The 11,155-nt window shown below is 37.2% G+C and overlaps 1 protein-coding gene across 1 annotated transcript in view; it reads left to right on the top strand.

Annotated features, from left to right (window-relative positions):
- The window catches only part of Mcf2 (MCF.2 cell line derived transforming sequence), a 100,213-nt gene that overhangs the window by 55,671 nt on the left and 33,387 nt on the right, over nt 1-11,155 (top strand). Inside the window, exons 13-16 of the mRNA XM_059250541.1 lie at nt 2,130-2,301; nt 3,709-3,756; nt 7,078-7,121; nt 8,708-8,790. Of these exons, the coding sequence (XP_059106524.1) occupies nt 2,130-2,301; nt 3,709-3,756; nt 7,078-7,121; nt 8,708-8,790 (347 nt within the window). The remainder of the gene's footprint in view (nt 1-2,129; nt 2,302-3,708; nt 3,757-7,077; nt 7,122-8,707; nt 8,791-11,155) is intronic.

Here is an 11,155-nt window from a genome sequence, read left to right as displayed (position 1 = left end):
TCTGTTCTGGTTTTTTCCTAATTTTGTTCTAGTTATATTTTAAGTTCAAAATCAGTCTGTGTATGAGCACATGACATATAGTGGCCAGAGATTCACGTGCTATGCCCCACTTTGGCCATGGCTTCTAGAGATTCAAAGTCAGATTCTCGTATTTGTGTGGAGAGCACTTTACCCAATGAATCATCTCCCAAAAGCAACTAATAAACTGATTCTACCACATTATAATCTAAAGCTATATCATTTTGATACTTACATATTAATTTTTTGGTATGTAGTATGTCTCCGTGCTTGTATGTGCATACTGGTGGGAGCCAAAGGTTGACTTTCAAGGTCTTTTTCAACCACTCTCCTTTATTGGAGACAGTCTCCAGTGAACCTGGTGCTCTCATTGATTCAGTTAGATTGGCTGGCCAACGAGCTCCAGGGGCTCTCTTGTCTCTGCTGTCCCAGCACTGAGGTGATTTATATTCCTGCAACGCCTGGGTTTTATACGGATGCTGGGGATCTGAACTCAGGTTTTCATGATTATGGAGCAGGTGCTTTACTGACTAAGCCATCTCCCCAGTCCTGAAATTAAGTTTTTAAAAGTTATCTGAAGAATTTAATAGTAGTTGTTATGATTCATTTTATTTTATATTTTTGAGACAAGCCTGGCTATGTAGCCTTTGCTGACTTGGAACTAGCTATGTAAACTAGGCTGGCCTTGAACTCACAGAGATCCACTTGCCTCTGTTTCCTCACTGATGGAATTTAAGATGTGCTCCACTATCCCCAGCAGCTCATGTTCTTGTTTGTTTTTTATTCTTTTTTTTGGGCCCGCCACCCAGCTCCCAAATAAATTCACACACAGACACTTATTAATACTTATAAATGCCCAGTCTTAGCTTGGTTTGTTTCTTGCCAGCTTCCCTTAACTTTAAATTATCACATCTACCTATTGCTTCTGGGCTTTTCTCATTCTCTTTTTTTTTTTTTTAAATTTTTATTTTGCAATACAATTAAGTTCTACATACAGGCACAGATTCCCTTGTTCTCCCCCGTCTCGCCCCCCTCACCTTCCCCCCAGCCCGCCCCCCATTCCAATCTCCTCCAGGGCAAAGCCTTCCCCACAGACTGAGATCAACCTGGTGGACTCAGTCCAGGTAGGTCCAGACCCCTCCTCCCAGGCCGAGCCAAGGGACCCTGCATAGGCCCGAGGTTTCAAACAGCCGACTCATGCAATGAGCACAGGACCCGGTGCCACTGCCTGGATGCCTCCCAAACAGATCAGGCCAATCAACTGTCTCACCCACTCAGAGGGCCTGATCCAGTTGGTGACCCCTCAGCCATTGGTTCATATTTCTTGTGTTTCCGTTTGTTTGGCTATTTGTCTCTGTGCTTTATCCTACCTTGGTCTCAACAATTCTCTCTCATATAAACCCTCCTCATTCTCGCTAATTGGACTCCCAGAGATCCACCTGGGGCCTAGTCATGGATCTCTGCATCCAGATCCCTCAGTAGTTGGATGAGGTTTCTAGCACGACAGTTAGGGTGTTTGGCCATCCCATCACCAGAGTAGGTCAATTCGGACTGCTTACTTCTGTAAATCATACCCTTACTCCATGGCTCGCTGTGTAGATGGGTAGTTAGCTGGCCCCTGGAGTCCTCCTCCTTCTCTGGCTCCTAGCTCTCTCCCCTCCCAGTTTTCTCCTTCTATATATACTTTCTTCCTGCTAGCCCCACCTATCCTTTCTCCTGCCTCACTATTGGCCAGTTCTTTATTAGACCATCAGGTGTTTTAGACAGGCACAGTAAAACAACTTCATAGAGTTAAACAAATGCAACATAAACAAAAGTAATACACCTTAACATAATAGTCCACTACAAGCTCTTATGTTTTTATATTTTATTTTATGTATATATGTGTTTTAACTGCATGTGTGTATATATGTGTACTATGTGCAATGCCTGGTGCCTATAGAAACCAGAGGAAGGTGTTGGATAAGCCAAAAACTAGAATTACAGATGATTCTGAGTGGTCATGTGGGTGCTAGGAATTGAACCCAGGACCTCTTCAAGAGCAGCCAGTGTTCTTAGCTGCTGAGCCATCTCTCCAGCCCCAGCTTATAGAATTCTTATGTAATCCATAGGCTCAAATGCAGACTGTACAAATCAAGCTTGAAAACATTCGAAGTATATTTGAGAACCAACAGGCTGGTTCCAAGAACTCCAAAGGTAGGCCTGAGAGGCCAGTCCAGTTTGTGATACCTGTACCTGAAAGTTTGATGAGATCCAGAGCAATGTTTTTTTCACCTAAACATGGTAAAGTAGCTTGCTTTCACATTTGCTATTTTTTTTTGTCTTGCTAGAGTTTCCTTTGATGCACTTGATGTATCTACTAAATTCTTTTTCAGTCCTGATACATTGAAAACCTTTTAGCCTCGTTGTGTATGTTTAAATGCTGTTGTATAAGACAGAAGTCATAATGAGATTCCTTTATGTTCATAAGCCACGGTAGTAACATCGAATTGTATCAGATGATGGACACCTCAGCATGGAGTATTATAGCTTGAGAAATGAGTGTGACAATTTTCCAGCATTAGATTTCACCTTTTCTTCAGCAGGTAGAAAAGGACATGAAACTTATATGTACATACATGTAGTTATAAGCATACACACTCATTGTTACTCCAGTAAACTATTATTTGGTTCTTATATGATGCTTGTATATGAGTGTCTTATATAATAGAGTGGATTGCCTTTTCTAAATAGATGTTGGTAAATGCTAATTGTGTTAGCAATTTCTTATTACAGATTCCATTTTCTTGTTTTACTCTTTGAAGTCTATGTAGTTGTATACTATCCCATTCCTTTCTAAATTCTGTAGGAAAAATAATAATTCTTGTAATGTGTTGAACTAGTCTGAAAATAAAAATTGTTTCCCCAAGGGCTTCCTGGAGCTCCTCCTGCAGCTTTTGGGGAGAGAGCAGTTTGGTCTTTTGTCCAAGTTAGGTTAGTAGATGAGATGAACATATGACTAAATTCAGTCTCTTTGACCTGAATTGCATCAGTCTCTTTACTAGTGTACAAAACTCCTTGAAAATGCAGAGAAGGCTTGTGCCAGAGGTAATGAGTAAATACAACTCATCTCCAGCATGGATCAAATTACAAATGCAGTGGAAGTTATATGGTTAGTAATTCCAAAATGTATACATATACTCAAAATAAGACTGTGTGAGAAATAGTGTAAATGAATAATGTTGACTATATTAAAAAATATATCAAAATACTGGAACTATCAAAGATACTGAAAAAAGTAAAAAGAATAACAGTAGCAAAATGAACTGATTAAACTCAACAGTTATTTCTAAGCACAAAGCAGACATCAGTTAGATTTCTAGATACTTTAGCTGTGTGACCTTAGGTAGTTACCCATTAATAACTTCAGTTTCTTTGTCTGTAAAGTAGGAACAAATACCTTCTGACTTCAAAAATGATTATAAAGAGAAAGTGAAACAGAATTGGACCTTCGCTTCCCTCTGATTAAATTCCCTTTCTTAACAGACCCCCAAAAGCTTAAGTCTTCCTGAAGCAGAGCACTTTGGTTTGTGACCAGGCTGTCCAAGACCCATTCATGTCATTAGTCATTCAAAAAATTTTGTTTGTATTATTTCATTTTTCTTTCTTTCTCATATTCTTATTTAATGGCGTTACACTTTCTTTCTGCAGTGGGAGTTGGATATTCTTTCTTTCAAGCATGTAAACTTTTTTCAAAAGGTACCCATCTTTATTATTTTACTTATCATCAATACAGTTTATGAGTTTGTACACATGAAAAACCAGTTTGGCACCTAAAAACAGAAGAAGTTCATTCATGAATTCTACCTTCAAATAACTTTATTTTTTCATATCAACCATCCATTATTCTCTTGACATTGAACTTGAAAAATGACTGTATAAAGAACAGAGTATGCTTCTAAAGTCAATTGTCTTTCATAAAACAACCATTTAACAAAAAGAAAGAAAGAAGAGGAAGCTGGAGAGATGGCTCAGTGGTTAAGAGCACTCCCTGCTCTTCCAGAGGACCACAGTTCACTTTTCAGCACCCACATGGCAGCTCACAACAACCTATAACTCCAGGGAATCTAATGCCCTCTTCTGGCCTCTGTGGGCACCTATATAGCCACCTGCCTATCTATACTCACATAGACATAATTCGAAATAAATAAAAATATATCTTTAAAAAAGTTAGTGAAATTAATGTAAATCAGGGTTTTCTTCAATTTAAAGACTCTCATACTACTCATAATTCAAATATTTGTTGGGAGTAGCTTGGATTTGCTTCAGTCTAAGACTACCTAGTGTATTTATAAGGAAGAAGGCACCTTAATGAATAAATGGCTGGGAAAGATGATTTTTCTCCATCATCTATCATGGTTTGTAAATGAAACCAAATCATCATTTAAGCTATGAACCTTTTGCACATTACCCTATTGATCTGTGGATAATACAGGGTATAACATATTTCAGACAAGTTTTCAAAACTTGGAATTGGTAAACCAAGTATTTGACCAAATCAAAGTGTGTGCTAATTTTTTCATCAAAATACGTCAAACTGGTTTTTTATTCTGTTTTTTTTTTTGCTTGTTTAGCTTTTTTTTTCTTTTCATCAAATTGAATCTTCCACCTAGCCTAGTGCTTAGAAACTAGCAGTATGTGGTAAGATGTTTGATGAATTCACATTAAGTATGGAGGGAAGTTATGAAATGGCAGTGCCAGTGAGGAATAAAGTGTGAGATATGGTTGGGCTCTAGAAGCTCTATTTATAGTCTAGGTTTGTCACCTAAGCTTCAGACTGGTATTTACAACATGGAATTTCCCATAGGAAACAGTCTCACCATACCCTACATGAACGTATCTCTTCTGTAAAGCCTGTAGAGTTCTTCTTCCTCATCTTGTTGACTGATACTATAATGTCCCCATTCGTCCAAATTTAGTTCTTCCTGCTCACTCCTATACCATTAATTGCTTTTGTTACTAAATATGCCGTCTATGCATCTAGTTATTCCCATCATTACTTTCTTTATTGCTACATTCTGAGTCTAAGGTAGCATCACTTGTGGCCCCGACAATAGTCTTTTTGACTCCTAATACCATACTCTCCTTGCTTCCTTTTCTCTTACCTTGTGGAGTTTGCATAGATTGCTGTTTCTTTGGACCACTTTCCCTGATTGCTCCATTGCCTCATTGCTAGTTCCTATCCTTAGGCTACCTCCTCTAGATAAGCTTTTCTCTGTCCTCTGTTGGTCCCCTATAGCCTGGCTCAGTCAGGTATTTACCTCATGTAACAACAAGCTTCCTTATTTTTTCTCAGCTGCAACCTACTTACCTGTTTGCTGTTGTGCTTGCTAGAAAGGATGCTCTGCAATGACAGGATCTGTGTGCAAGTCACTTTTGCATATCCCCAAACACAGAGGTAGCTTGTCATATCACATGGTGCTCAGCCATTTTGTATGTCTTTACAGTGTTGAAAGAATGAATATATTTACCTCACTTTTCAGAAAAAGATGTGTTACAGAGATAACACACATACATACCCTTTTGTACCTCTCTATGTGTTTGCAAACAATCCATAATTTACCCTTAGGAATAAGTTTAGATCTTTATATGTTAGGTATGTTTAAAGTGAAGCACACCAGTACTTATTAAGAAACTGTTTTTACATGGTGACTCACACTAAGTCTAATGTATAGTTATATGTAAATTTCATATGTCAATACTTTTTAATAAATGGCAATGATACATTTAATAAATGGCAAGTATACATTTTATAGAATATGAAAGACCATCCACTTCCCGAGTGTGCTTGACACTAGCTTTTGCCAAGGAGAGGAGGATAAAAGGTGTATATCTTCCATGCTGAGTCCAGTATTCAATGTACCTTGGATAGGTAACAGCCTTCATGATTGGGAACTTAATATATTCTTTGATTTGTCCGTGCCCTTTACTTGCTTGTTTCTGTGAAAACCATCTTTTTTCAGTGCTGGAACTGAACACATGCTAGGCAAGTGCTCTACCATTGGGCTATATTCCCAGTTCACCCTCTACCCTGTTTGTCCCCTAGTGCCGAAAATTTACTGTTTAAATATTAAAACTTTGAATTTTGATGAAGGGTCTTTTATGAGCATTTTACCAATTGTTTTGGAAATGTTTCTGTAGTGATTAGAAACATGTATGGGTTTAAATACCACATATAATTCCGGAACAAGGTATTATCCTTAGTGATATCTATAAGATGAGATAGATACTGTTCTCCATTGCTTATTAGAGATTTGAGAATGAAAAAAGAAAACAAATCATTGAACTTAGAACAGGGCCTGGTTGGGGTAAGTTCCAAATAAATGGTAGATGCTATAATTACTAGATTAAACATGGATTTTTTGTTATTAATTTTCAAGTTACTATATAAAGCAATAACTTTCATTATGGCATTTTCATACATAATTTGTTCTTATTTGCATTTGTGTATTTGTGTAACTGTCCACATCTGGAGGTCAGGGGATAATTTGCCGGGGTTGCTTCTCACCTTCTAACATATGGGTCTTGGGGAGCAAACTTAGCTTATCAGGATTATCAATAAGCACTTCTACTTGATGAACTATCCTGCCAGTCCCATAATTTGTTCTTTTCCTTACCCTCCCCAGCTGCCCTCCCCTATCTTCCCTGGTCTCATATGTGTAGGACTAGATTCAAAGAAATCTTTGATCCAGTTAGTAAGTGAACTACAATCTGATTGAATGTTTCTGTGGCAGAATGCATACTAAATATGAACATAATTGTGAACACCTAACACCCTTTTCTTTTGGCAAGTAAATGAATGTGTGGTTAATGAGAAAATGGGTAGTACATAGCAAAATCATGCTCCATAAGAAGTTGGTTTTATATAGACATCTAACCAATTGCTGTCTTCTGTAGAGTGATTTAAAATATTAACAAATATATTGAAGCAGTAGCTTTTTTTTAATAAACATGCATGTGTTTTTATTAAAAGTGTTGACCTTAATTATGGTTTGACATTATTTCACATTTCTCTACCAGTGAAGAAGTCTTGGAGACAGATTCAACCTCAGAGCAATGTGGAAGTAAGTATAACTGATCAATGATTTCAAAGTTGGCTATGCTGCTGTAATTGCAGAATTAGTATTGGGGTTTCAGGCATGTTTTCCATTCATTACTCTGACTTTGTGCATTTGAAAACCTACGCGTACAAGACAAATCTGCTGCCTTATGTTTAATTGCAGTATTGGCATAATCCCAGTGTGTGAGCAGTTTTTTTTTAAGTCCTGGCTCAAGTTCAGAATCATTTCTGTAGAACACTGCATATCAGTTCCAGTTCTTCTTCATGTTGCCCACTTCCACACACCTAAACAATGTTTTTCTTTCTAGAGATGGTACTTTATTTCATGAATGAGTTCAGCACTGCAAGTATGAAGGATGGGGTCCAGTTTACCAGGGACTATGCAGAGACTGATTCAGGATGCAGGAAATACATCTGTTTCCTTTTTATTTCTTCTCTCTCTTTCCTCCCTCCCTCCCTCCCTCCCTCCCTCCCTCCCTCCCTACCTCCCTCCCTCCCTCCCTTTCTTCTTTCTTTCCTTATTTTTAGCTGTCTGGAAGCTCAATATGTAGACTAGGCTGGCTTCAGACTTATAGAGATCTACCTGCTTCTGCTTCCAGAGTGCTGGGGTTAAAGGCATGTACCACCATGCCCAACTTCTATTGGTTTCTTGATGTGTACAGTACTCTTCCATTTCAGTTTCCACAGTCTTAGTTAACTGTGGTCAATGGTGGTTCAAAATATTAAATGGAAAATTCTAGAGAAAGAGAGAAGAAAGATATATAAATATCTGTCACTTTATCATAAGACAACATTTTATCATGCATTATTATTGTTAATCTCTTACTGTTCCTATTTTATACATGATATTTAAAAAAAATCATACATACATATATATGGGAAAGTATAGTACATAGAGGATTCAGTACTGTCCGTAGTTTCAGGCATCCACTGACGGTCCTGGGATGTATCCTTGGAGGATAAGTAGAGAGTGCATGTGTCTAAGATTTTGTTCCTCTCAGTTATCCATGATAGGCTGATATCTGCAGAGTATCCTCCTCACAGCTGCAGGTTTGTATGTATTACTTGTGCATCCTCAGTCTGTAGTAAGTGGTACCAAGAATGTACCACTAAGAGGCATTGCAGTATTACAGTATAAACTGTAACTGGACTGCATGGCTTTTAATGGTAGACCCTCAATTATTGATGGTGTAACCTTTGGTAAATTTTCTTAATCTCAGACTTATTAATTAATAGGACACATGGAGTTAGTATAAAAAAGAAATAACATTTGTGAAGCTCTTAGTTCACTATGTGTGGCATATAATGATGCTTGAAGTTGTTTCTGTTATCATTACATTTGCAAGTGGTCTTTGTTGATGTAAATGTAAGTATTCAAAATAAATTCCAGTTAGCACCTTAAATCTGTACCCTTAAGTAACTCAAAACACTTATTTTACTAATATACATCTAAGTCAATTCTGGAAAAATACAAGGTTTTCTATTAGTTTATCTTCAAAGTTAAGATTGAAGTTAATTCGATATTAGATGTATTTGAAAAAGTTCTGTACCTACATAGACATGATTGAACTTTTATTTTCATTATTTCAGATTGAAGTCGTTCAGGATAGCCAGCAGAAGAAGAATTCTGATCAGTCTCCCAGATTGGACAATAACTTGGATATTTTAAAGAAGTATTCTTTCTTTTTTTTTTTTTTAACCTGCATTCATATATATTCCTCTCCATAGGAGACTCTGCTTCAGTGTCCAGGGCTCATGTGTTTAGAATTATCAGTTTGCAAAATAGGGTCCTAGTAAGGACATTAAAAGAGTACTAAGTGTCACACATTCTGGAATTAGTTTTGAGCAGCTGTGTTCTGTTTTAGGCATTGAGGACTTTTATTTAGTAGTACTGGGGATTGTAAGGCAAGTGCTCTGCCACCAAGCTGCATCCCAATCCCCTTTTAGGATTTTTGTAGCTTTCATTTCCAGATTGAAAAGGAAAATGAAAGAGTTTGGTTTGTTTGTTTTTGTGCTTCCCAGTTCATATCAATTATTTTTCATCTATCCATCCATCCATCCATCCATCCATCCATCCATCCATCCATCCATCTATTTATTCATTCATTCATTCATTCATTCATTCATTCATTCATTCATTCATTCATTTATATTTTATGTGTATGAGTGTTTTGCCTGTATGTTTGTGCACCATGTGTGTGCTTGATGCCCAGGGAGGCAGAAGAGGAGGTCAGAGCTTCTGGACCTGCAGTTACAAATGGTTGTAAGGCTCTATATGGGTCCTGAAAACCACACCTGGGTCCTCTGCAAGAGCAGCATATACTCTTAACTACTGAGCCATCTTTCCAACTGCTGTGTTTCCCAGTTTTATTGAACTATAATTGGGAAACAAAAATGGACACATTTAGGATATACAATGTGATATATGTGTGTGTGTATATATATATATATATATACATATATACATACATACACATACACACTGTGTATGTGGTAAGATGGTTACTATAGCAAGTTACTTAACACTGACAGTTGCCTTTCTTGTGGTAAAAACATGATATGTAAGTTCTACTTTGTAAGTGTATTTTCTGTGTATAAGACACTTCATTAATGATAGTAATGATAGTAACCATGCTGTATAATAGATTCCCAGAATGATTCAACTAATAAATGAAAGTTTGTACCCTTGGGGTGTACCATCTGTTCTAGTTTGTTTTCTGTTGCTGTGATAAAGACCAAAAACAATTTGGGGAGGAAATGGTTTATTTGGCTTATATTTCTAGATCATTGTCTATCATGAGAGGAAGCCAGGGCAGGCACCTGGAGGTAGGAACTAAAGCAGAGGCCATAAAGGGGTGCTACTTACTGGCTTGCTCCCTATAGCTTGCTAAGCTTTCTTTCCTATACAGTCTAGGATGCCCTGCCCAGAGGTGACACCACCCAGAGTGGGCTGAGCCCTCACACATCAATCGAAAGAGTGACCCACTGACGTATCTATCCACCAATCAGACTGGGCAAATATTTAGTTGATGTTTCCTTTTCCTAGGCTATTGTAGTTTTGTGTCAAGTTGACAGTTAAAGCTGTGACACAGTTTCTTTCATTTTAACAGAAATGAAAATCAATGAAGTGGTTTGTGAAAAGCTATACAGGATTATAGATACTACTTCATAGATATTAACAGTGACCCTTTATATGCTTCTATATTCTTATGTTAATATTCAAAACTTGAAAACAGTTACCTGTAAGTTTTATATCATGAGCTGGGTCTGGAGGCGCATTCCTTTAATCTGAGACCTTGGGGGCGGGGCAGAGGCAGACGAATCTCTGAATTTGAGGCTAGCTTGGTCTACATAGTTCCAGGACAGCCAGACCTACGTAGTGGGACCTGCCCCAAAAAACCAAAGGAAATAAAGTTTCATATCTTGGTGTTAAAAATAGCCAGTAGTGTATCAAATTGCATGGATATATATATATATATATATATATATATATATATATATATATATATATGTATATATCTCCTAAGATTATTAAAGATAACTTAAAGAGACTAAATTTGGAAAAAAAACAGGGTCTAAATTCTTTAAAGTATGAAAAAGAAAAGAAGAAATGTACAAAGGTAGATGTTAAGGAGGTTGCTCGTATTACAGAGGGGAGTAAAATTTAAATATGTCATTTGGAAATCAAATGGAAAGGACATGTATTTGATTTTATACAGATGGCAGACAATGTTGCTGTAGAATCTTTTTTACTCCTACCCATGTGAAGATGAGTGTAATGAGTTTACCACATGTCTGAGAACTGGGGATAGTGTTGAACATGCTCATCTAGTGTTTCTTTTTGAATAGGAGATAATGATTTTGGACCTTAGGAAATTATGCTGTCCAGAAAAACCAAAACGTGGCTTTCATTCCCAAATAGGTTTTGTGAGATTTTAGTAAATTTATTCATAATCTAAGTGAATTAGAAATCATTTTTTTATGTTAACACATGGCCTTTGAACATCTGTTTCTTTTCTTCCCCCCATGAGACAGAGT

This window comes from Peromyscus eremicus, chromosome X (genome assembly GCF_949786415.1).
Source record: "Peromyscus eremicus chromosome X, PerEre_H2_v1, whole genome shotgun sequence".
Taxonomy (NCBI): domain Eukaryota; kingdom Metazoa; phylum Chordata; class Mammalia; order Rodentia; family Cricetidae; genus Peromyscus; species Peromyscus eremicus.
The sequence above is the reverse complement of the archived record's forward strand: the minus strand, read 5'-3'. Positions and strand labels throughout refer to the sequence as shown.